The sequence below is a fragment of the Gracilinanus agilis genome, chromosome 4, assembly GCF_016433145.1.
Source record: "Gracilinanus agilis isolate LMUSP501 chromosome 4, AgileGrace, whole genome shotgun sequence".
In the NCBI taxonomy this organism is placed as follows: domain Eukaryota; kingdom Metazoa; phylum Chordata; class Mammalia; order Didelphimorphia; family Didelphidae; genus Gracilinanus; species Gracilinanus agilis.
The window spans coordinates 210787974-210815455 of record NC_058133.1 but is presented as its reverse complement, the minus strand read 5'-3'; the positions used below and the strand labels follow the sequence as shown (position 1 = coordinate 210815455).

The 27482-nt window shown below is 41.2% G+C and overlaps 1 protein-coding gene across 1 annotated transcript in view; it reads left to right on the top strand.

Annotated features, from left to right (window-relative positions):
- TTYH2 (tweety family member 2) overlaps nt 1-18624 on the top strand; it is a 105339-nt gene extending 86715 nt beyond the window's left edge. The window contains exons 7-14 of the mRNA XM_044676967.1: nt 4204-4273; nt 4690-4745; nt 5379-5471; nt 6236-6328; nt 8092-8234; nt 13007-13192; nt 14024-14102; nt 17388-18624. Coding sequence (XP_044532902.1) covers nt 4204-4273; nt 4690-4745; nt 5379-5471; nt 6236-6328; nt 8092-8234; nt 13007-13192; nt 14024-14102; nt 17388-17471 — 804 coding nt within the window. The 3' untranslated portion in view covers nt 17472-18624. The remainder of the gene's footprint in view (nt 1-4203; nt 4274-4689; nt 4746-5378; nt 5472-6235; nt 6329-8091; nt 8235-13006; nt 13193-14023; nt 14103-17387) is intronic.
- Nucleotides 18625-27482: the final 8858 nt, after the last annotated feature.

Here is a 27482-nt window from a genome sequence, read left to right as displayed (position 1 = left end):
ATGTCTCATCATTGTCATTTTCTTCAATGAAATTGTTGATTGTTTCTGTGATTCCTTCTTTGACAAATTGGTTTTGAAGAATCATATTATTTAATTTCCAATTAGTTTTTGATTTTCCTGTCCAGGTGCCCTTACTAATTATTATTTTTATTGCATTATGATCTGAGAAGGTTACATTTATTATTTCTGCTCTTTTGCATTTGTTTGCAATGATTCTATGCCCTATAACATGGTCAATCTTTGTGAATGTGCCATGTGCAGCTGAAAAGAAGGTGTATTCCTTTTTGTCCCTATTTATTTTTCTCCACATATCAATTAAATCTAATTTTTCTAGGACTTCATTCACCTCTCTTACCTCTTTCTTATTTATTTTTCGGTTTGATTTATCTAGATCTGACAGAGGAATATTTAGATCTCCCACTAGTATGGTTTTACTATCTATTTCCTTCTTGAGCTCTGCCAGTTTCTTCTTTATGAATTTGGGTGCTATGCCACTTGGTGCATACATATTGAACAGTGTTATTTCCTCATTGTTTATACTGCCTTTAATCAGGATGTAATGACCTTCCCTGTCTTTTTTAATCATATCTATTTTTACTTTGGCTTTGTCAAAAATCATAATAGCCACTCCTGCCTTCTTTTTCTCATTTGACGCCCAAAAGATTTTGCTCTAACCCTGAACCTTAAACTTGTGTATGTCCACCCGCCTCATATGTATTTCTTGTAGACAACATATGGTGGGATTTTGGTTTCTAACCCACTCTGCTATTTGCTTCCGTTTTATGAGTGAGTTCATCCCATTCACATTCAGAGTTATAATCATCAGTTGTGCATTTGCTGACATTTTCAAATACTCCCCCATTCCTACCCCCTTTTTTCTTATACTTTTTTCCTTTTAAACCAGTGGTTTGCTATTGAGCCGCTATCCCTTATCCCCTCCCTTGATTAACTTCCCTTTCTACCCCCTCCCTTATTTTTCCCCCTCTTTTTGTTTTTAAAGGCCTTATGAATTCTCTCCCCCTTCTCCCCTCCCTTTTTTTGTCCTCCCCACTCCCCTGCTCCCCTTGGTTTATCCCTTCTAACTTTCTCAGAAGGGTTAGATAAGAGTTTTATGTCCCAATGGATAGTATAGCTACTCTTCCTTCTCCGGGTTGATTACTCTGAGAGTAAGGTTTGATTATTACCTCTTAATGCTCTCTTCCTCTCCTTTATATAATAGTATTTGTCCTCTCTCCCTCCCATGCCCTCTTTGTGTGTAATAGAATATCCTATTTTTCTTATTCACTCAAGTTTCTCTTGGTGTCCCCTGCTATTCACCCCCTCTTTCCTATCCCCCATGTCATCTTAGATTATTTAGTGTTCCACCCTCACCCTGTGAATTATTCTTCTGATTACTATAATAGTGAATACTATAATAGTGAATAGAGTTCACTACAGAGAATTATACATAACATTTCTCTACATAGGAATACAGATAATTAGATCTCACTGAGGCCCTTAAAAAGGCAAATTTAAAAATTATATGTTTTCTTTCTTTCCCCTCTGTATCTTATTTACCTTTTCATGTTTCTCTCGATTTTTGTGGTTGGATATCAAACTTTCCATTTAGCCCTGGTCTTTTCTGTGCAAATACCTGGAAGTCTTCAATTTTGTTGAATGCCCATACTTTCCCCTGGAAATATATAGTCAGTTTTGATGGGTAGTTGATCCGTGGTTGCAGGCCCAGCTCTCTTGCCTTTCTGAATATCGTATTCCAAGCCTTGCAATCTTTTAGCATGGAGGCTGCCAGATCCTGTGTGATCCTGATTGGTGCTCCTTGATATTTGAATTGTTTCTTTCTGGCTTCTTGTAAGATTTTTTCTTTTGCTTGGAAACTCGTGAACTTGGCAATTATATTTCTGGATGTTTTCTTTTCTTGATCAAATGTCGCAGGTGTTCTATGAATCCTTTCAATGTCTATATTGCCCTCTTGTTGTAGGACTTCAGGGCAATTTTGCTGAATTATTTCTGTTAGTATGGAGTCCAGGTTTCTATTAATTTCTGGTTTTTCTGGAAGACCAATTATTCTCAAATTGTCTCTTCTAGACCGGTTTTCTTGGTCTGTCACTCTCTCATTGAGATATTTCATATTTCCTTCTATTTTTTCAGTCTTTTGACTTTGTTTAATTTGTTCTTGTTGTCTTGAGAGATCATTAGCTTCCAATTGCTCAATTCTAGCCTTTAGGGATTGGTTTTCGGCTATAATCTTTCGGTTTTCGGCTATAATCTTCTGGTTTTCGGCTATAATCTTCTGGTATTCCTTTTCAATCTGGTCATTTCTGTTGTTCAATTTACTTATCAGTTCATTTGGTTTCTGAGCCTCACTTTCCAATTGCAAGATTCTACCTTTTAAACTGTTATTTTCTTGCCAGATCTCTTCCATTTTCCTCAAAATCTCAGTTTTGAACTCTTCCATAGCTTGTGAGGAGTTTTCCTTATTTGAGGAGGGTCCGGATGCTTGTTTGTTCTCCTTCTCTGTTTGCTGGGTTGTCTGGATTTTCTCTGTGTAAAAGTTGTCCAGTGTTAAAGACTTCTTTTTCTTGTTGTTAATCTTTCTCTTCTGAGCTTCCTGAGACTGGGTAGCCATCGTTAGCCCAGCAGCTTCTCAGGTTTATCCTTGGGCTCAGGGTCTGTCCGCGGTCTATTGGCTCCTGAGGTCTGTCTGGTTTTTTCCAAGGTCAAGCCCCCTGGTGGACCCCCTTGCTTGATCCTTTGCCGGAGGTTTCTTTACAAGTCTCAGGGCACTGCTTCCACAGTTGTATACCCACCTATGGTGGTTCCCCACTCAGGGTTTCAGAGCTTTAGCTCGTGGCTGTGTCTGCCTCCACCCACGCCTCCACCTGTGCCTGCACTCTCAGCCCACGCTCTGCGCTCTGCGTCCGCTCCCGGCGTCCTGCTCCCGCGCTCAAATTCCGCGTGCGCTCGCTAGCTTCCTGGGGTCCCAAATCTTGCTGCTCTCAGGAACAGGCCCCGGAGCCGCCAATGACTCAATGGGTGCCCCAAACTTGCTCCACCTCTTCCTAGCTGGCCTTGGCGCTATAGGTGTTGTGTGTGGAGGGGGTGGGGGTGGGGTGGTTGCTCAGCCTGTGATTTAGTGAGAGCTGTTTCACCCCTTTATAGCATGGAGATGCCTCGATTCCACGTACCTTCCACGCTGTGCCCTGTTGTGGGGTTCCTCCGTTCATCTGGACTTGTTTTTATGTCCCCTTGAGAAGTTTTGTGTGTTTCGGTCAGGAGAGGTTAAGAGCTGCTTCTTACTCTGCCGCCATCTTAACCTGGAACACCAGAGGTTTTTATTTTGCCAGCCTTGGATGACTGATTTTTTTCCCCCAAAACCTACTTTTCTCTAACTGTTGGTTTATGGGGTAATGGAGGGGATGGAACAGGAGAGCTGTCATGGAGAAGGAGGATTAGGTTTGTTTTGCTTGACACTTGATGGCAGAATTAGTAGCAATGGGAGGAAGTTAGAGAAAGGTAAATTTTAGCTTGAAAAAATAAAAAGAAAAGCTTTCCATTAGGATCATCCCAAAGGTCAGTGGGCTTGTTCAGAAGACTTTTGTTGTTGAGCCAATCAAGTCACATCTTAACTCTTTGTAACTCATTTGGGGTTTTCTTGGCAGAGATACTGGAATGATTTGCCATTTCCTTCTGTAGCTTATTTTACAGATAAAGAAACTGAGGAAAACAGGGTTAAGAGTCTGAGGCTAGATTTAAACTTGGGAAGATGAGTCTTCCTGATTCCAAGCCCAGTGCTCTATCTACTACATCACTTAGCTGCAGTTTAGGAGGTAGCAGTTCCTTATCTTTGAACATCTTCTGGTAGGGGGCAGCTAGGAGACTCAGTGGATAGAGAATCAGGCCTGGAGATGGTCCTGGGTTCAAATCTGGATGCAGATACTTCTTAGTTGTGTGACCCTGGGCAAGTCACCTAACCCCAATTGCCTAGTCTTTACTGTTCTTCTGCCTTGGAATCAATACACAGAATCAATTCTAAAATGGAAGGTAAGGATATTTTTTTTTAGAAAGGAAGACTTCTGATAAAGGCTAAAATATTGGAGGTATTGAGAATGGAGATGTCTGCTAAGATACAGGTTGGACTAGACAACTTTGGAAGCCCCTTCCTTCTGGCTCTGAGATTCTATTTTTTTTTTTTTTTAACCACAGGGCACCAGTGATTTCTGTGTAGCTCCAGACAAATTCATCCTGAATATCACACAGGGCCAGGTGAATACAGGTAAGGGATGCCATAAGATGAATCTCTTAATGCAAAAAAGGCAAATTATGCTTAATGCATTTATGCTGGTGATGACCCTTTGCTTCTTTTTATTCATCCTCCCTGCTTAAATATATAGTTGTCCAATTTTCTATTCTCTTCAGTTGTTTATTTTCTTCTGACGGTTTGTTCTCCCATCACCTATGCATCACCAATGCATAATAAATGATTGTTGATTCATTTGCTCTCTTGCTCCAGAAAGAGCAGTCTCAGCAGTATCCTCAAACCCAGCAAAGGTATATCAAAGGGGGGTAATCTGTATGGCTCTGAGAAGGAAGGCTGACTCTGAAAAACAGAGGGAGAGCCACTTAAATTACCCGTGGGGAGATGAATGCTCAACTCTGACCTTAATCACAGCCAGTATCTTTGCTTTTCAGAGATAACCCGTTACTACCTGTATTGTAGCCAGGGCCTGAGTAACCCATTCCAGCAGGTATGCGCCTCCATCCCTGTCCCCTCTTCCCCCATCATATCCCTGTTTCCTTCAGATCCCCCACCCTGACCACTAGCAACCTGGTCAGTAAGAGTGAATTTGTTTACTTTCTAGGGCTGGGTTTGCTACCTCCTCATCTTTGTCCTTTGGAGAAAGAGATTTACTCTGTTTCTTCGTCTGTATAATGGGAACAATAATACAATAATGGGAACTTACATCTTGTGGTTATTGATCCCATGAGATCATGTCTATGAAGTGCTTTGCAAAGTGCTCTATACATGTTATCACTATAACCTACAACAGTGATCTGTTATAATTATGACATGCAACAGTTATTATTGTTGTTATCCTTTGGGGCAGTTTGTGCTGGGGAAAAAACAGCCAGTGGATCACAGGAAGCCTCAGACCTGAAGAGGAAGGCTATCCCAATGGTAGCCGGAGGGGGCATGCATGATCGAGGGTGCTCTGATGAACTAATATTAAGGGTCAACCTTGGCTTAATGGGGAGGAGGGTTGCAGCACAGGGAGTGTAACAGCAGGATCCCTAGAATGATTCCAGCGGATCTGTGGCCTCTGTGTGAGGTGGGGGAATGACGAATGACACCTAATGGGCTGCTTCTGTCTTGGGCTCAGGCATTGACCATCTTCCAGCGATCATTGACTACAATGCAGATCCAAATCCTTGGCCTCTTACAGTTTGCAGTACCCTTGTTCCCCACAGCAGAGGTGAGGAGAGGAAGCATGCATCCAGCAGGTAGTGAGATGGGAAGGATGGGCGGAAGAAAGATAGCCTTTGTGTCCTTCTAAAGCCTGGGAGTTTTGCTCGTTTAGTCTCTTCTTCCAGAGAGGGTCAAATAGAGTGAGGACTCAAGTCTAGGCTGGTAATCTCTCTCTTACTGTGGCACCAGTTGATGTTAGAGAATTTTTTTTTCCTTCCCTCATGCCCCCTTCAACAATTAGAAATGTGCCAAGGATTCTCTTCATCTTTATGGGCAGTTAGAATCCTGCCTCTAACATTAAATTATCTGTGTGACCTTAGACAAGTCACACTTTGCCTGTCTAGGCTTCGGTTTTCCCATTTAGAAAAAGAAGGGGTAGGATAGAATGGCTCCAGAGGTCCCATCCAATTCAGACTCAGATGCTATGATCACATCATAACCTACTGGCCACATGTAACTCAAGAAGAGAGCCTCAGCTAAAAACTAATGCCCATCCCACCTTTTTTTGCCTTCCCCCTCCCTTTCTCCTCTCCTTTCCTCTCCCTTTTCCAACCTGACCCCTGGAGCCAGACTCCCACTTGCATGGTCCAGACTTGCCTTCCAGTATTTTGGAGAGGATGCTGAGAATGTGTAATGCATTCTTTTCTCCATCCCTCTCCCTTGTGGGTTTGGCTCCTTCCCCTTGTTTTTAAAAGCTTTTTTTTTTGTTTTTTTTGAAAAAGCAGGTTTATTGTTGCAACCCTGAATCTTGTCTCCTTCTCCCCACATCAGAAAGATCTGCTTGGGATACAACTGCTGCTGAACTCATCTGAGTCTAGCCTTCACCAGCTGACTGCCATGCTAGACTGCAGGGGACTGCACAAGGTATATTAACTTAGGGGGTTGCAGTAGGATTAAGGACTCCTTAGCATTTTGACCCAAGCTAGGGTGACTAATGGATGATGACAGGTGGGGAGCAGTTGGTTTGAGACCTTCACCATGAAGGAGCTACAGCTGTAAAGAAAAAGGGAGGGCTTTGGACTTCATGAGTCTCCTGAGATTTCGTTTCAGCAGCTGGGAGAAGGAGGCTCTGAGTAAATCACTGAAGCCTTCTGTCCCAAGGGGTAATGAGTCACTGTCCCATATTGTAGACATATAATCCCCAGCCTACCCAGCTGTTCTCCTGAGGAGTTAGGGTCCCAGCCTTACTGCTATCAAAAAGCATTAAGGACATGTTTGTGCAAAGAAAACTAGAGAGATCCAATTCCTGCCCTCTAAAAATGCCATTTGTAAAGAAGCCCCATTGTTCAGAAAGAGAATGTATATATATATATATATATATGTGTGTGTGTGTGTATATGAGAGAAAAATGAGACAGAGAAGGGGGTGTATACGGGGATGTAAGAAGGAGATTTTAGGTATTTTTAGATATATAATTAAAGTGTGGCCTCCAGGAATCAACAATTCAGATTGATTCCGTAATTAAAATAGACCCAAGTCAGGACCGGGTTTAAGGTAGTTTATTTACAATTAGGAAGGTAAAAGGTAGGGAAATAGACAGAGGGAGAGGCTAGTCCAGGCCTGCAGAGGCCTAGACGGAGAGAGAAGGTTAAAAGGCTAAATAAATGAAGCTACAAGTCACAAGGCCCAGCAACCAGATAGGCTAGAGCCTACTTAAGGCAGAGTTTGGAAACACCAAGCTAGGCCCAAGGAAGTCAGCCTAACTTACCCACGTGATCATTCAGAGTGGAAGCTGCCTGAGGTCTCCTCAGAGATCCTTCAGCGCCAAGTTCAAAGCGGGAACACCCCTTACAGGAAGTAACCAACATACTTAAAGAGATAGTGTCTCTCATCACTTCCACCTCTAATTCAAGTGGACAAATGGCAGTCTCTACATTGATTTAGACTGCCCAAAGGGCAGTCCCTTGTTCTTGATTTGTTACTTATTGTCACGTGTGGGTAACTCGTCTCCCCTCCCCACTAAGGGAGGTGGGGATGACCTCATCTCTATGCCTAGGATGAGTAGAGTTTAGACTATGAATGGGCTAAAGCTAATTCTATTTACACAGGGAGGGGGGGGCACAGAAAGAGAGAGAGAGACAGAGAGGAGAGGAGAGAGAGAGACAGAGAGGAGAGGAGAGAGAGAGAAAGAGATCTGTGATTTTTTTAGTGTAGGACATTATTTCCTCTACCAATAAAAATTTCAATGACTTAGATAAAAACCTAGGAAGTTTTCTGAGACACGTGGATATTAAGTGCCTTGTTCAAGTCTTTGTGACTTCATGCCCAGGTTGTATCCACTGTACTATACCAATTTAGAGAAAGTGAAGTAGAAAGAGGCCTAAGTCAACTCTCAGCCCCTCTTCTTACTATTTCTGTGACATTAGGCAAATCACATAACCTCGAGGGGCCTTAGTTGCTTTTCCTTTCAAAGGAAAGAGTTATACCAGATAGCCTTTAAAGTTTCTTCAAGATCTATATATAAAACTATAGGAAAAAATAAATTGGTCTCTGACTGCATAAAAATATTCACATCAAAAGCTTTTTTTAGAGGGAAAGGCAGGAAGAAGTACCAACAAGAGTGGCATTTTGAGTTGTTATATTCCCTCCATAATGGGTTTTCTCTCTATTCTCCCATCTCTTTCCAGGATTACCTTGATGCCCTAATTGGTATTTGCTATGATGGCATTGAAGGGCTACTCTATCTCGGCTTGTTCTCCCTCTTGGCTGCCATGGCCTTCTCGACCATGATCTGTGCAGGGCCTCAGGCCTGGAAATATTTGGTTGGCAGGTAGGTTGACTGGAGAGAGAAGGGTGGAAGTCCCCTCCTTGCTTCTCATCTCTGCAAAGGGATAAAGAGGAATATAATGGCCATTTTGGGTCCTCTGCTCTGGACCCTGCAACAAGAGCCCAATCTTAGTCTAGAAGACGGTGGGAGAATGGTCAAGACTTCAACTCTCAGCTGGTGGTTGATCTGTGGGAACATCCAGGAAGTTGTAGGAACCTTACTGGGAAGAGTTGATGGTGATTGCAGTGAGGCTGAATTGCTTTTCCTAACATTAGACCACGGAACTTTAACTTTGAGCTGCCTCTCTGCTTAGGGAGAAATTCCTGAAGCTTCATATAGTGGTTAGAAGGAACTAGGATGGTGTTGAGATCTATTTATCATCTCCAATAATCTGACAAGAGCTGCTTAGTTGATAAGAAAATAACAGGACACAGGAGACGATCTTGACTGTTAACTCATAGCTGCTTCTCCGAAGTGCCATTGAGATACAAGTTTATTATCTATGAAAATTCAAACTCCCTTTCACCCACTAGCACAGAGAGAGTTTTACGGCTTCATAAACATTGCAATAAGTTTAGACAACACACAGAAACTCAGAAACTTCAAGGTGAAGATAAGAACCAGGCTTGACCTTCAGCTACATGATTATCAGCAAGCTAAGTCTGAGAATACTTTTCTCAGGGGCAAATACCCCAAATAACTAAGGTTTCAGCCTTGGCTGCATTTCTGACCAAAGGGGAAAATGTTAACCTCTTAACTGTTGGTTTGCTAGGAACTTAAAGCTTTCTAATAAGGCCACAATGCTTTTCAACAAGAAAGGGTGTAGATCACAAAAGGGGTCAAAAGAGGAGTCTCAGATTTTTATCTATTCTCTTATTGGCTTCCCACAGGATGGAGCTAGGAAGCTGGCCAGCCTGGATGCCCTAGATACCTCCTTTGCTGTCACCAGCCTTTACTACCTTGTTTCACATGACACCTTAGAGTATAAAATGACAGGGGGAGAGTTTGCCCTAGAGTTTTCTTATCAATCTCATTTCTCCCTGCTTCTCACTCCTGCTCACACTTTCTCCATCAACCAATGCAAGAGGAAAATTTCTATCATATGCTAAGCATAATGGAGATGCAAAGAGAGATAGGTGAACTGAATGCACATTTTCAAAAATTAGAAATTCAGGGGCAGCTGGGTAGCTCAGTGGAGTGAGAGTCAGGCCTGGAGACAGGAGGTCCTAGGTTCAAACCCGGCCTCAGCCACTTCCCAGCTGTGTGACCCTGGGCAAGTCACTTGACCCCCATTGCCCACCCTTACCAATCTTCCACCTATGAGACAATACACCAAAGTACAAGGGTTTAAAAAAAAATTAGAAATTCAACAAATAAACAATAAAACAAGCACAAAAGTGGAGACATTAAAGATTAGAAGAAAAAAGATCCATTGGAAACAAAAAATAGAAATTATAAACAAAACCAAAAGCCAAATCTCTAAAAAGACTACTAAAATTGATAAACCCCTAGATAGTATAATTACGAAGAATAGAACAGAAAATTAAATCAACAAGATAGCAAATGAGCAAAGTGAAATCACAACAAAACCAGGAAAAAAAAAAGAATATTCCAAACATATTATGAACAAGTATATGCTAACAAACTGAGAACACAAAAGAAATCGAAAAAGACTTCAGAAATATAAAAAACCCAAACTAACAAAAGACCACTTAGAGAACTTACGTAACCCAATCTCAAAAAAGGAAAAGAATTTAGCTATGAAGGAAGTACCAAAGGAAAAAAATCTATTGGTCCTAATGGATTCATAGGAGAATTCTGTAAAACTTTTTAAAGAACAGTTCGTACCCATACATTGCAGATTATTCTCAAAAAATTGAGAAAGAAAGCACCCGACCAGAATTCTTTTTAGTTTAACACACTCTATTATTAACTTGATAAGTATCTGAGCTAAAATTCAAATCAGGGACTTCTTTCTCTAGACCTAGGGTTCTTTTTCTATCACACACACTATACCTAGATCAATATCAATTTTTGCTTAGTAATTAAGAATGAAATAGTATTTATTAAGCACCTACAATGTGTCCAACACTATGTTGTTCATATACATTCTATATATCTCTAGTGTATGTATGCAAATATGTAAATATGTATATCAGAATCCTTTCAAGAGACAAATATAGCCCTAGTACCTAAACCAGGGAAAGATAAAATACAGAAAGAAAACTAGGCCTATATCATTGATGAATGCTGAGTCAAAAACTTTATAAAATCCTGTCAAGCGGGCCTCAAAATAAATCCTCAAAAATCAACACCATTTCTATATAATAACAAAATACAAGAAAGAATAATAAAAAGAAAAATCCCATTCCAGATAACTACAAAATGCAGAAAATGTCTGGGGAATAACCTCCCAAACTACATTAAAGACTTATATAAGTTCAATTCAAAGAACTCCTTAAAGAAATAAACAATTTAAGTAGCTAGAGGAATAGTAGTCATGGCTAGGCTAGGCTAATATAATGAAAATGACAAAATTAATTTAGACTTTTAATGCTAAACCAATCAAATTACCAAGAGGATTCTTTATAGAAATAAATTTAAAAAAATGATAACAAAATTTCTTTGGAAAGACAGTCTAGAGAAGCAAGGGAAATGATGAAAAGAAGCAAAGATAATGGAAAATTGCACTTCCAGACCTCAAATTATATATTATAAAGCAGTAGTCATCAAAGTCATTTGGTATTGGTTAAGAAATAAAGATCAGCAGAACAGACAAGACAAGGAGATTCAGAAATAATAGAACTCAATAACCCATTGTTTGATAAAGTGGAAACTATCAGTTACCTCAGAAAAAACTCCCTATTTGATAAAAATTGCTAGGAAAACTGGAAAGCAATGGTAGAAATTAGGCTTAGACTAACATTTTTTTAAAATATAAACCCTTACCTTCTGTCTTGAAATCAATCCTTTGTATTGGTTCCAAGGCAGAAGAGCTGTAAGGGCTAGGCAATGGGGATTAAGTGACTTGCCCAGGGTCACACAACTAGGAAGTGTCTGAGGCCAGCTTTGAAACCATGACCTCCTATCTCTGGGCCTAACTCTTAATTCACTGAGCCACCCAGCTGCCCCCTTAGACTAACATCTTACACCCCATCCACAGTACATTCAAAATGACCTTGATACTTTAAATGATACTATTAAAAATTAGAAGAAATATATATATATAAATAACTAAAAGCCATTCCCCAGTAGATAAAATGGTCAAGATATAAATAGACAGTTCTTAAAAGAACTGAAAAGTATTCTCAAATACATGAAAGAATGCTCCAAATTACTAATACGAGAGAAATGCATATTTTTCAGAAACAATTCTGAGGTTTTAATTCACTACAAATAAGCAAAAAAATGTCAACTTTCAATGTTGAAGGGGCTGCAGAAAGATAGGCACACTAACACATTGTTGGTGGAGCTATAAAATAGTACAATCATTTTGGAATGCAATTTGGAATTTGCAAATATGGTGATGACAATGTCCCTACTCTTTGAACCTTACTGAGTTTTGTACTCTTAAGAAAACCATCAGTAAGAAAAAAGTACCCATATGCTCCAAAATAATTATAATAGCACTTTTTGTGATAGCTAAGAATTGGAAACAAAGTCAATGGTCCCATCAGTTGGGGAACAATTAAACAGATTTGGGGGCATATGATGGCATATTACTGGACTGTAAGAAATTATATGATAAATATGGAGAAGCATGGGAAGATCTATATGTACTAATGCAAAATGAAGCAAAAATAGACAAGAAAACAATATACACAGTGACTACAGCAATGGAAATGGGAAGAATGATGTGATAAAAAATCAAAAGTAAGAAAATTATAAAAAACAGGACTCAAATGAAAGATATGAGAAGACACACTCAACTTGCCCCTTCCAAGATAGATAGTTGGAGATTGGAAGGAGGAGCATGTATTAGCACTTAAAATTTGCCTGATACACAAATACAGACAAAAGAAAGGCAATTTTTGCCCTGACGGAGCTTACAACTTAAAGGGGAACTGAAAAGCAGAGGCTAGGCAGAGCAGGGAAGGTATTCATTCTCACAGGGGCAATGTGGAGAGGTGACCCAAGACATCATGGGCTGGTCCAGGTTTGAAGAAAACAGAATGGTACTGCCTCAAATAAAGGTTCTGGGTGGAACTCATCATTGGGAGGCAGAAGCCATAGGAGCTGAGGCTTTGCCACGATGACAAGAAGACCACGGGGGCAGAGGTGGAAAGATGGTCAGAATAAGACATAGTCCCCGATTTCAAGATGCTGACAATCTAGTAGGCAAAGAAGATGTATACACATGAAAATAAGTATTATACTGTCTTGCATCATTAGTTGGGTCCTAGTTAGTAAAAGTAGCATATGAAAAGTGACCAAAGAAGAGTACAAATAAATGCTATTGGCATCTAAAGACGGGGAAGAGCATTGTGAACTGGTGTGGTCATGGAAGGCTTCAGGGAAGAAGTGAGTCTTGAGTCGGGTCCTGTTTTATTTGGATAAATAATGACAAAGGAGAGGGTGGGTTCTCTAGTCGTAGGGGAGGACATCAGTGAAGGAATATAAGGCCAGACTGGTTGAGTGGAAACATCAAATTGGAGAGGAGCGGGCCACGAGCTTAGCAAGACAATTTGGGGGCCAGACAGTGGAAGGCTTTCAGTGCTGGGCATTCTTCCCTGTACTCCTGTCTCTGACATGCCATGCACTGCCTTTTGTTTCAGGGACAGGAGCTATGATGACATAGATGAAGATGACCCTTTCAACCCCCAGGCCCGGCGCATTGCTGCCCACAACCCCACCCGGGGACAACTGCGAAGTTTCTGTAGCTACAGCAGCAGTCTGGGCAGCCAGACCAGCCTGCATCCCCCAGCCCAGACGGTCTCAAATGCTCCTGTCTCGGAGTACATGTGAGGCCAAGGGAAGGGGTGGGCTCAGCACCCTTAGCTTCCCCAAGTCCCAAGCTGGGAAAACAAACCATGCCACAAAATCCCTCCATAGCTCTATTTTGCTTGAGAAGGGACACAGAGGGGTTCCTTGGGTCCAACTTCCTAGACCAATGGGAATAGAGAAATTTTCCCTACTGTGTAGTATGACAGGAACATCCCTTGTAAATGGCCCGTGATCAGCTAGCCCTGGTTAGGACACCTCTGGCCATAGATTAACATCACAGAGACAAGATAGGGCTGAATAGAAAGATATTTAAAAAACGCCATTGGAGAGGGAAAAAATTGTCATAAGGCAGGAGTTCTTAGCCTTTTTGGTATGAATAAACCCCTTTTCAGAGTAATGTTTCTATATGCATAAAATAAAATACATAGGACTACAAAAGAACTAATTATATTAAAATACAATTATAAAATTTTTGAGGTTCATGTCCCTCTGGTTAAGAACCCCTAATCCTAGAGAGATTCAGGGGTCCTAATATGTACTCACTAGCTAGTCTTTCTGCTCTGCCAGTGATATTTAGCAGCCTAGGATATGCTATTTATAGCACATGTCTTTTCTGACTGACCAAAGAACGGGTCTGGGTGTTTATTAGGCATTTTTAGAAGCAAAGAGGTTATTAGGGCTCCCATACCTCTCATATCTTCCGAACTGTGCATCACACTCCTAAAATGAGCCTATCCCATACCTACCCTATTTGTTGTACCTTCACCTCCCTTTTTGCTTTTGCTTTCCCCTTCTATTTTGGTTTTCTCATTCCTTCTCTCAAACAGTCTCCTTTTCCAATCTTGCAGGAACCAAGCGATGCTCTTTGGTGGGAACCCACGCTATGAAAACGTCCCACTGATTGGAAGAGCCTCTCCTCCCCCAACGGTACTCTGGGTCACTGAAACCAAGTCATGGCAATAAATTGCCCTTTCCCTAAATTCTACCTCCTCAACAGCTTTTCCTTTTGAAAGAAGGAGAAAGGGGTAGCTAGTTGTCTTCATGGATAGAGACCAGGCTTTTGTGGGTGATCCTGAGTTCAAATCTGCCTTAAGATACTTCCTATCTCTGTGACCCTGGACAAGTCCCTTAACTCCCATTGCCTAGCCATTACCACTCTTCTGCATTACATCTGGTATTTAGCATTGATTCTAAGACAGAAAATAAGGGGATTTTTGTTGGTTTATGTTTTTTTAAAGAAAAGAAAGGAGGAAAAGGGATGGAGAGCCCACAGTGGATAGATTATTCTCAGCTATCCTACTCCTACCCCATCATCCAGCATCCTTTAGAGTAGAGTACACAATATGGAAGGAGTCTAATGTATTCAGGAGACTCTTGGGTAGGGAAATCCCCACAACCGATGAAGACAGGCCCTTTTCTGTAACTTTTTTATGTAATCTGAGGGAATTTATTGGAGCTGAGGTGTTGGACAAGCAGTAACAACCTTGCCTCTTGCAATAGTTAAAAAGCATCTAGACATAAAAATACAGTCAAACATAGATTATGTGAATCTGTGGTTTTTCTAAATCAATATCCAGCCTGCAGGGATCCTTATGTAAGTGGTCCTCTCAGTGGTCCAGTTTCTGTTTGCATCTAACAGCTCTGTAATAGAGCATTGAGATATTTAGTCATTTGCCTAGGGTCCCATAGTATGTATCAAAGTCAGGACTTGAACCTGTGTCTTCCTGGCCATCTCTCTATCCACAATGTTACAGTGCTTTTCACCACTGTATAGTAGCTGGGTATAAGAATGAATATTCAGAGTAGGAGAGAAGATGGGGATTTAAAGCTGGAGAAATCTTAAGAGCTAGCCAGATTTCCTGGCAGTTTGGCCCTGGGCAAGTCACTTAACTCCAATTGCCTAGTCCTTACCACTTTTCTGCCTTAGAATCAATGCACAATGTTGATTTTCAGGCAGATGTTAAGGATTTAAGAAATAAAAGCTAGATAGCTCAAGCTCCTCATTTTATAGATGGGAAAACTGAGGCACAGAGCAGTTCATAGGATTCTAGATTTAGAGCTGGCCAGGTCATCCAATCAAACTGCCCTCCCATTCTACAGATGAGATAAAAGAGATAAAGAGAACTCCAGTGACTTATCCTAGGTTACAAAGCTATAAGTAGCAGGACTAGGATTTGGATCCAGGTCCTGTGACCCCCAAGTCACTTGAGGGTTCAGTTGCCTGCAACATGTATTGATGTGGAACACCTCATCCCCTAACATGGCCAGATAATGGAAGCAGTACTCCAGGAGAAGCCCAGCATCTAGGTGGCTCAGTGGATAGAGCACAACAGGGATGTGGGTTCCCAGGCTGTTTAGAATTTGGAGAAGGAATTCTTATTTTCTTGGCCCTTCGTCCTTTCATCCAAGGTCAGCTGTTGATTATGTGTACTAATGAGGGGAGAAAATAGGCAATCAAAACTAATTTATGTCGGGCAATGCTTAATTCTATTTTGCCACAACGGATTTTCCTTAATGAGATGAGTTAAATATTAAAATCTTCTTGCAGTCTCTGGACATTCAGTGACGGATGCAGAAGAGGAGCTTTTGGCATCTAAAATTACAACAGTTGATAGGCCATTTCTCCACTGCTCTCCCTCTGGAGGGAGCCTAGGCAGCAAGCTCAAATAAAGAGAGGCATGATAAAGAAATCACAGTTAATGTAGGGAGAGGTAGTCCAGGGTCCTTCACAGCCACTGAACTAGTAGGCAAAAGAGCTTAAGAGAGAAGGTGGCTTGTCATGGATAAAGCACTGAGCAAGGGAGTCAAGAAAACTCAAATTCAAATTTTTACTAGCCATGTAATCTAGGGTAAGACACTTAACATCAGTTTGTCTCAGTTTCCTCAGCTGTAAAATAGGGATAATAACAGCATCCACTTCAAAAGGTTGTTGTGAGGATCAAATGAGATATTTGTTTTGTCATTGTTTTTAAAACTCTTACCTTTTGTCTTAGAATCAATATGAGTTCCAAGGCAGAAGAGAGGTAAGAGCTAGACATCTGGGGTCAAGTGACTTGCCTAGGGTCACCCAGCTAGGAAGTGCCTGAGGCCACATTGAACGCAGGATTTCCTATCTCCAAGCCTGGCTTTCTATCCACTGAACCATCTGAGGGTCCTACCTTTTGTCAGAGGCACATCCTGCATATCTTGGAGGTGGGTTTTAAAAAGGGCTAATGCAGAAAGACCCAGCCTCCCTCCTCCTTACAAGCTGAGACTGTTTTCAAGGGTAGATGATTATAAAGGCTTCAGGTGTGATAACTAATAGTGGCTCTTCTGAAAACAGAAAGTCTTCATCTTTTTAGAGTCATGGATGACCCCTCTGGCAGCCTGGTGAAGCCTGTGGACACCTTAGAAAGTTTGCAAATTGATAAGTAAAATACATGGGATTACAAAGGGAACCACTGATATTGAAATATAGTGGAGAAGAGTTCTAAACAAGTTTATAGATCCCAGATTAAGAATTCCTATTCTAAAACAGGCTAAGTAGTATTGAAAGACTTGAATTTTTGGTTCCACTTGAGTTCTTGGCATTTAAGATTCACATTAGGACCTCCTCCCCATCTCACCTAGGCAGCTAGGTGGTGCAGTAGATAGAGTGCCAGGCCTGGAGCCAGAAAGATTTATCTCTCTGACTTCAAATCTGGCCTCACTGGGTGTGTGGCCCTGGGCAAGTCACTTTAAACCCTCTTTGCCTCAGTTTCCTCATCTGTAAAATCAGCCAGAAAAGAAATGGTCAAACCACTCCAATATCTTTGGCAAGAAAACCCTAAATGGGGTCACAAATTGCTAGAAACAACTGAAAAATGACTAAACAACATCAAAACTCATTTCCTCTATCCCCATTCCCTGTGTAATCATATGACCCAATGTCTCTCTCACACTTTGGTATTTCCTGAAGAAATGCCCTGTTTGTGAACTCTATGGATTACCTCATTCATTCCCCTTTACAGGAAAAAGAAAAAAAGTCTAGAGATCCCTGACTGCCTTATGAGTGTCTTATTCCCTCAAGTGCATTTCTGATTGTGAAATCTGTACTAGGCTTTTATTACTGTTGCAATGTCTTTATACAGTTAGAACTTTCTAATGTAACTTTAACTAACGAGATACCTAATGAGGAGTGATAATGGGAATGCATTTCCTGCTCTCATTTTTTTTCCTCTTTTCTCCCTCCAGTACACTCCCAGCATGAGGGCAACATACCTTTCCGTTACTGATGAGCACATGAGGCATTATGGAAATGAGTTTCCAGCCCAATAGTCTTCCAGTTGTTTCTTTCCTCCTTTTTTTTTTGAAAGAATATTCAAGCTGCATTTCTTTAATAGAAATTAAAGGAAACTAGAAAAATGCATGAATGATGGGAATGAAGCAAGCTTGACTGAAGAGGTCATGAGCTGGTTAGAGCTGATTCACGAGAGGACAGGCTCCTGAGCGTGGCTGGAGTGCTGGAATATGGCGGACTACCAACATAAGCAGAGTGAAGATGTCGGGAATCTGTAGGGCATGTGTGCGTGCCAACCTCTCCCTAGCTGTCTTCCTCTCCATGTTGGGAAGGCCCTATGATGGGAGCCTGGAAGCTGTTGTCTTCCAAGTTGTACTTCAGTCATTCTCCCCTTTCAAAGAAAAGATGGGAGTCCAAGAAAGGACCAGAGTGCTACAGTCTTGGGGACAGAGCTGTCTCTCCTTGGACCTTCACTGAGGACTTTGTCTTCAATTACATTTTGATAGTTATTCCCAGTCAAGCACAAGTCATTGGATCTCTTCATCTCCTCTTCCCTCTCCTTCTTAATTGTACTGATCAGGAGAGAATTTTTTTTAACTTTTTTTTTTTTTTTTTAAGAGAAGCTAAATGTGAAATGAATAGGTCAATACTGTCCAAATAAATCAGCCAAAGGGCCACACTGACTATTTGGTATCAACAGTCTTACTTACAATGTGGAAGTAAGTTTGTCAAATATGGAACATGGGGATGGGAAGGTGATAAAGTCAGAAAAAAGGACAGCATTGTAGAGTGTTCATTCATAGTCTTCCAAAAGACTGTAGGATTGGGATATGGGGCCCATTTGGCCTCCTTCATTTCAGCACAGTATTTGTATACAGACATCATGCATGTTGGCCATTGGCCACCCACCCTTCCTATGCGTTTGACAGCCTTGCTTCCTCCACAGATGGAAATTCTGCTCTGAGTTTATCAGACATGGTGGGGTTGATCTCAGGTGGTCATGGAAACTCTTGGAAAACTCCCTTTTTCCCCCTAATTGGTTATCCAGAGGAGAGAAACATTCAGCACATTCTCCTTTTAAAATATAGAGTCTGGGGTTCATTTCCTACATTTTTAAGAAAACTGGCATTATTCTTAGTTCCTCTTGGCTATGCTGATTTTTTTTTTAATAAAATGCAATAGAAAACTAAATGAGACATCTACCAGTGTGTGCAGAGGATCCTGGTTTTATCCCCCTCAGAGAGAAGGTCTCTTTAATGAGAAAGGCAGCTAACCAGGATAATGGTACTGAATTTTCACATTGAGGAAAAACTGGGAAAGACAGTTTGCTTTCTCATGTTTATTTCCATGCAAAATTTTCTTTTTCAAGAGGAAGATGCAGGGTCCCACCAACAAGCAGGAAATTGCATCTCCTACTCTGTCACGCCTCTTCCCTATCACTGATAGTTTCTTTTCTTTTTTTTTTTTTTTAAATTAAACCCTTACCTTCCATCTTAGAATCAATATTGTGTATTAACTCCAAGGCAGAAGAGCAGTAAGAGTTAAGCAATGGAAGTTCAGTGACTTGCCTAGGGTCACCCAGCTAGAAAGTGTTTTGAGGCCACATTTGAACCCAGGACCTCCTATCTCCAGGCCTGGCTTTCTATCCATTGAACCACCTAGCTGCCCCTCACTGACATATTTTCATCCATTCTTTCATCTCCCATGCTACCAGCCTTTACCTTATTGTGAACATAGGCTCTTGGGCCAGGAGGAAATAATGACCTCTCATCTTCTGTCTTCTGAGGATTAACACTTGGGATCTTTGGTGCTTCCAGTCTCCTGCCAACCCAAAGAACACACACTCAAGCCCCATCCAGAACAGCACTAAAACTGCTTTGGCTTGGGATTGAGGGACTTCTTGTGGTTTTGGAAAAGCTCCCTTGTTGAAATAATGCTGGCAATGTGGAGTATTGGCTACCTTATGGCAGGTAAAACCAGCATTGGCAAGCCTGGCCAACCGAACCGAGGGCTCTTCTGTTGAAGCTACTCTCAGTGACTCACCGTGTCCTTCACTAATACCAGCCTGTATATATTGTGTACCATAAATACATCCTTTCACCCTTTGTCCATTACCATGGCCCATGAGGCTAAGAATGTCTAGTTACACAAGATTTTGCTTCTTAACATTTCTTCATGACTAGGACAGCTATTTTTAATGCATGTAAATGGAACATTCTTTTGGGGGCTCTTGAAGGAGTAAAATGGGGGAACCTCTCCTGCCTGAATGTATCTGTCTAGGAGAAAGAAATAAATACTCACACTAAAGTTTGGAGTTGGTTTCTAACTTCCTCAGCCATTCAGGAAAATGAGGCTTGATCTGACTCTTTCTGGAATATGGTGGTGGTTCCCTAGGAGAGGTGGAGATTACAAACATTTTGGTACAACTTTAAGTCAAAGAACAGGTAGGTGGCACAAAGGATAGACTATCTGTGATTGACACTGGGGAAAACTTGAGTTCAAATCTGACCTTAGACACTAACTGTGTGATCCTGGGCAAGTTACTTCACCCTGTTTGCCTCAGCTTCCTCATCTGTCAAATGAGCTCGAGAAGGAAATGGCAAACCACTCCAGTGTTTTTGCCAAGAAAACTCCAAATGGGGTCCAGGAAGAGCCAAACGTGACTGAAAAACAAGTCAGAGAATGATGCCAGAGCAATTCTGGTAAATCACTGCCATGCTGAAAGGCATACCTATTTTGGACAGATTTTGTTCAGGGAGAAAAGGTTATCACTTTAGTTCTTGGCTCATCCTGTTCAGTTTACCTTGCAGGAGGGCAATCTTATTATTACCGGACTGGTTGCTCTCAGTTATTCAATTCGTAGAGGAAGTCTTGAAGTCAGAGGCCCTGGTTTTGATTCTTGGCTTTTATTCTCTTAACCCTCTGTTTCCAGACAGAGTCCAAATAGCACCTTGTACTAACAATTTTACAACATATGTTGGGAAGTCCAAATTCTTTTATTAGCAGATTGGTGGGAGCTAGCTAGCCATAAAGATAAAAATGAAAACGATCCAGACCTCAAATAGCCACATTTTCTTGAGGATGGCAGTGAGTCTAAATATTTAGGGGAAGTGTGTCATTTCAGAGGATTTTGAAGGAAATGAGTTGAGAGTAGTTGAAGAAATGAGTATAATTTGAGGGAGAACAACTAATACAAAGATACAGAAATGGGTGTTGGAGTGTCATGTACAAGAAACAGCAAGGAAGTCAATTTGCCTGGACCTTAGGAATCATGTCCAACTCTTCATGATGCCATTTGGGATTTTCCTTGGTAAAGATATTGGAGTGGTTTGCCATTTCCTTCTCCAGCTCATTTGAGAGATGAAAAAAATAGGCAAACGGGCTTCTGTGACTTGCCCAGAGTCACATAATAAGTACTTGAAGCTATGAATACAGTCTTCCTGACACCATTCACTGCACCCAGTTGGTCTTAGCTAGCTGCCCATTTGGAATTTGTTATTTCAGTCAATTTCAGTCAAATTTGACTCATGATCCCATTTGGAGTTTTCTTGGCAAAGATACTAGTGACTTGCCATTTCCTTCTCCAGCCCATTTGACAGGTGAGGAAACTGAGGCAAACAAGGTTATGTGACTTGTCCAGGTTCACACAGCTAATCGGTGTCTGAGGCCAGATTTGAGCTCAGGAAAATGAGTCTGACTTCAGGCCTAGTGCTTTATCCCCTGTGCTATCTTCCTGCAGAAAAGTTGTAATATATGATAATGTTATTATAGTAATACATATATAATATGCCTAAAGAGGTAAATTTGAAGAAAGGTTGCGAAGAGCTGAAAGCTAACCAAAGGAGTTTATTTGATCCTGTATTCAAGAGGAATCCATTGTCATTTACTGATGAGGAAAGTGACATACACATGCACTTTAGGAAAATCATCATGGCAGATAGGTGGAGGATGGATTGGAGTTAGGAGAAATTTGAGTTGGGGAGACCACTTAGGACACTCTTGTCCCCAGGTGAGAGCTTGAACCAAGATGATAAATGTGAACAGAGAGAGCATGGGAACATGTTGATCTCTGAGCAAGAAGTGCCCACCCTGGCCTTCCATAAAGCATTCGTGGAAGTCTAGATTCTCTTAATCCATGAGGACATTGTTGTACAAAGACCCAGCAGGTCATGAATGGAGCCTATGGTTCCTGACTCCTCATCAATCATTTTGTCTATATGTTCCAGACCATATGGGACCTTTCAAATGAGCTTGATCTTTTGAAACATGGAGTGAAGGAAAGGAGAGAGAAAGCAGCTGCTCTCTCCTGAAATCCCTATAAGCTAGGGATCTCAGAAGTATATAACTCAAGTTTTGGGGAAAGAGTGTTTTCAGTGAGATATTCAGGATTTTCCTGTCAACAGGAAACCCCCAAGGAGGTTGTGCTAAAAATACTTTAATGGCTCCTCAAGCAATAAATAATTCAGAATAGTATGAGTAGTGTATTAAATTACCCTTGGAGTTCCCAACATTTTATTGTTAAAAGTGGTTCACAGAATAAGAAAAAAACTGAGGACAGCTACAGCAAGGTTGTCAGTTTGAGACCCAACTGGTGTACTCCCTCCCCCCCCCCCCCCCATTTGAGAATCATTTTATTCAGTAATGGCAGCATTGGTCCACCTCCTCTTGGACTTCTATGATTATCCCATATTGTGTTCTCCCTCTCAATGTGGGTTTATGGCTTCAAGAGTGTCAGGATTATAGTTAGGTCCCAAAAGAAATTGTTTTTATAGCAAAGAGTTTTTCTTCTTTATGCCATAACTGACTAAAGGAATGGAAGAACCAGAATAGCATTAATTTGTAAAGTAGAGGATTTCGGAGTTTTGTTTTTTAGGAATCACAAAGCATTTATTAAGCACTTTCTATGTGGAAAACACTGTGCTAAATGATAGGGATACCAAAAGAAAAAATTGCTTGCCTTTTCAATGAGGGGGAGAGAGAATTTTTTAAACAAAAAATGTTTTAAACATGTTAAAATTGTTATTACTTATAACTGGGAAAAATTGTTTTTTTTAAAACCTCTATTAAAGAGTTCACTTTTTTTAAAGTGAAGAACAATATCCTTCAATCTGCATTCAGAGTTCATCAGTTCACTCTGGAGGTGGATGACATTTTTCATCATGAGTCCTTTGGAATTGTCTTGGATCATTGTATTGATCAGAGTAGCCAAGTCTTTCACAGTTGATCATCATCACAATATTGTTGTTATCATGTACAATGTTCTACTGGTTCTGCTCACTTCACTTTGCATCAGTTCACTTAAGTTTTTCTAGGTATTTCTGAAACTATCCCCCTCATCATTCCTTACTGCACAAGGTATTCCTTCATATTCATATGCCACAATTTGTTCATCCATTCCTCAATTGATGGACATCCCCTCAATTTCCAGTTCTTTGCCATCACAAAAAGAGCAACTGAATATTTTTTATACAAATAGATCCTTTTCATTTTTCTTGGATCTCTTTGAGATATAGACCTATAGAGTTCTGAGCTTGAAGTCAGGAAGATCTAAGCTTAAATGTGATCTCAAAGGCTTATAAGTTGTATGGCCCTACGCGGGTCACTCAGCCTCAGTTTCCTCAACTGTCAAATGAGGTTAATAATAGTACATATCTTCAGGGTTGTGAAAATCAAATTTTCAGCCTATATGGTGAGTATGAGCAGACTACAATATATAACCACCTTCACAAACAAAAAAAGGTCGCCAATATATGCAAAGAAATAGAAGGTAGCTCGGTCAAATGGGTGAGGATGAGAGCCAACAGGGAATAGCTCCCCACCCCAGAATCCTTGTGTTGTGGAGGGCTTGAGGTGAACCCCCTGGGTTTGGGATGGGTTCCCTTTGCAAGATGCAAGACTCCACAACTTAGCTTTGAAATAAAAAAAAAATTTATTCATTTGGAATTCATGTTGAATTTGGCTGGGAAGACATCGATTCTGGGGGTCTTTATACTCTTTACAACAGGTGATACATGACTTCAGGAGGGTATGCACTCAGGCCCAAGGGGAGGGGATTGGTTGTCTGGCTGGGGTTAGCCTGAAGACCTAGGGAGTGACCCTCATAGTTTAGGGGACAAATAGATGTCTTAGATACATCCCCATGGTATCAAAGCATAGCCTGGACATGTATCTCTGTCCATCTCAAAACCTAAAGGAAGATCCAAGGAGGATCATTCTCTCCGGGGACTTTTCCTTTGATAGAGATCAGGAGTTTTTGATGTTTTAGGGTTAGTCACAAGAATGCAAGGAAGCAAGGGAATTGTCCTGCTTACAGTTTGGCCTGAAACACTTCCATAATTGGGGGGTGCAAGGTAAACGTAGGGTCCCACATCACTTGAAATTTAAGGAAGGCCTTCTGTGGGCTCCCTGTGGCAATCTTATGGGATAACATAGGCAAGATTCACACAAGATAAGTAATGAAGTAGGGTTATGCTCTGTGTCATCTGAAGAAACAATCAAATCCAAGAAATCACATATCCATAGGAATAGTGGAGAATTCTTAGTATCCATTGAAGCAAATGTAGCAGATTGCTTTGGTTGTGGGGCTGGTGAGCTCTCAGGCAGAGCTTTTGGTCAATTTGGTGCCCTGCCTTTGTGTGGACCTAGCCCAGAGGGAAGTGTAGCTCCTGTTGAAATACTATACAATTGTATTCTATTATTATTTTTTTAAACCCTTACCTTCCGTCTTAAAAAAAATCAACACCGTGTATTGGTTCCAAGGTAGAAGTGCGGCAAGGGCTAGGCAATGGGGGCTAAGTGACTGGCCCAGGGTCACACAGTTAAGAAGTGGGAATTGTATTTATAATGTGCTAAAAATGGCACAGACCTTTTTTTTTGGTCATCTCAGTGTTTCTAACCGGGAGGATTGACCTAGGCTAGCTAGACCCTAGTTGACAGAAGTGATTCCATGTTTAAACACGGATTGACCTATGTACCCAATCATTGGCTGTTCAGCTACATTTAAACAAGGAATGCAGACTTTTAAAACTCAGAATCAATTAAGCAAACTTCATCTAATCCATGTGTGCAAGGTTTGCAAACTTTCTTCATTATAATCTCCTTGTGGTAGATGGAGGGGAGGGAGGAGGGCAGTGCAGACTCCCCACTGATTCACTGCTCCCAAGACCCCCCTTCCATTCAGCCCCTGTGAGTGCCCTACAAACAAAATCATATATAAGATCAGGGGCCCAGGGATCCGGGCTCTTGATAAGGGTTTCCATCTTACCGTGTGCCTAAATCTGTGGGATTGTAAAGCTGGGAAGTAGCATTCTTTTTTAAACTCTTACCTTCCGTCTTGGAATCAATGCTGTGTATCAGATCCAAGGCAGAAGAGTGGTAAGGGCTGGGCAGTGGGGGTTAAGTGACTTGCCCAGGGTCACACAACTAGGAAGTTTCTAAGGCCCAATTTGAACCCAGGACCTCCCATTTCTGGGCCTGGTTCTCTATCCACTGAGCCATACAACTGCCCTCAGAAGTAGCATTCTTGAAGCCTGTGAGTAATAAACTACCTGACTTGTCATCCTTTGAGTGCTTATGCTCCTTCTTGGCACATTCCCCTTGATCTCTTCACATTAACATTTTCAGCAAGCTGTGGTTGAAACGTTCAGTTTGGGGACCCCCATGGGAATAGTAAGGTATAGGTCTAGATTCTCCTACTTGGCAAAGCCAATGACTCCTGAGGTAGCTTGAGTTCAAAGTCTCTGCTTTGATTAGAATGGATCTTGACAGGGAGTTTATACAATAAGAAATACTTTTCCCCAAACACCTTTGTAACCATGGATTCTTTCTTGGTTCCTGCCTTCTTCCTCAATGTCTGTAACTCAGGTGCCTTCCACCTCTACATCTTCCTTCACCCTTGTCTCAGGTGAAGAGGTAGGCTAGCCCCTCTACACATTCAAGTAATCCCATTCAATTCCATCCAGCCCCCTCTGTCTTCCCCACTCTTTTGCTTATTTTTAGTCTCTTCCTCTCTACTGGTCTACCTTCTAGAAACATGTCCATGTACCCCCATCATGAAAGAAAACCTCACTTAATCCTTCCATCCCTGCTATTATCCTATCTCTTCTGCCCTTTCTAGACAACCTCCTTGAAAAGGCCATCTACAATAGACGCCTCCATGTTCTCTCCTCCCACTCTCTTTTCTTTTTTAAACCCTTACCTTCTGCCTTAGAATTGATACTAAATATTGGTTCCAAGGCAGATGAGTAGTAAGGGCTGGGCAATTGGGGTTAAGTGACTTATCCAGGGTCACACAACTAGGAGATATCCAAGGTCAAATTTGAACCTAAGACTTCCCATCTCCAGACTTGGCTCTCTATCCACTGAGCCACCACCTAGCTGCCCCCGTAATGCTTTTCTTTAACACAATATGCACAAGTCTCATGCTTTTTAGTAACATCAGCTGCCATCTTGAACTAGCAAAATCAATTTCTTACCCACTCAAATCCTCTCTTGACCTTTATGTCTAAAGTCATAATGTTCAACTTTAATGGCCATAAAATGTGATATGAGTTAGGCCATTACAACACTTCTCTGAGACCATATATGAAATCAATGACAATCCAGCACACAACTCTGCTGAGCGGCTCTGACATCTGCCATTGTCTCAACAAATCTACCTTCTAGTGACTGGTACTCGAGTTTGTTAGCATTAGTGCTCTTCTTCTTGATTCCTATTACTTCTCGTAATCTTTTCTTGGCATCTGCTGTCACCAGAAGTCGTCTACAGAGACAGCTGAAGTTAAGAAGACTGGTTCAGGGAAACAAGGTTCACATATACTGCTAGCTTCTCTAACAAAAGTCACAAGCTCTCAGCTATACTCGCTTGTGGTCCAGTTCCCTGTGTGGCACTTAAAGTGTTTCCTAATACTTTAGGTAGCATCAGAGCTTTGACCCTAGTGACCTCCAGGGGTTCTGAGACTACACTTTGAGATCTTCTGCACCGTAAAGTATTGCCTCAGAAGCTAAAAGACACAAATTTGGCATTTGAATTGTCTTCCTCTTATTAAGTCCTTTGAACATAAGAGGGTGGATGCTGTCGATTTATTTAAAATTATTTCACAAGTTTTTATTTAGGATCTATGTCTACTGCACACCCAGGACAGTGTTAGGTGTTCAAAGTGTTAAAAGGATGTGCGTTGAACAGGATTGTTCAAGCACTCTTATTTGCCCCTCACCCTACTTCTGACCCATCAAAAATCCTTTTCCCAATATAAAGGTTCCTTTTTCTCTCCGGGAAAGAGAATCAAAGGATCTGCAGCTCTCTTTATCTTTTTTTTTAAGTTGTCACTCAAAACACATTTCCATATTGGTCATTGTTGTAAGAGCAAAGGCATACATAACCAAAACCCAAAAATAAAACCATAAAATGTTGATGTGAAAGATAGTTTGCTTTGATCCACATCCATCAACTAGAACAGTTCTTCCTCTGGAGGTGGATAGCCTTCCCTGTCATAAGTCCTTCAGAATTGTCCCAGATCACTGTATTGCTGAAAGTATCTTTATCTTTTTGACATCTCCAAATCCCCAGCAAGACATAGCACTTCTGGCAAAATATCTCTCTCTAAAATATTTCGATCTCTTTAATGGGGATGTTTCCTTATTCAACCGCTTTTTTCCAGTAGTATTCCCAGTAAGTATAACCTGACTAGCAATTGGCAATAATTACCATTGTTTATAAAGACAAAATTGAAATTTGTCAACCTACTTCTCCACTGTCAGTCCTGGTCGATGGGGTCCAACCTGAGGTAAATGAGACAGAGAGGTTGAGTAATGCAGTGAGGCTTTATTGTGGGAAAGGAAGCAGGGTGGTGGTGGAAGGAAGGGAGAGCGAGTGGGGAGCTCACAAACAGTAGATGGCTAGAGGTCTCCACCTGGGTGGAGAAGGGGGCAATCTTTTGTAGGTTGGTGGTCTGGAACAAGGTAACCTAGATTGTCTCTGTTAGGCAAAGTGGGGTACTTGTGATCAGATGATTGGGTAGCCCTAAGGGGGTTGGCTTTGGGGTTGGGGG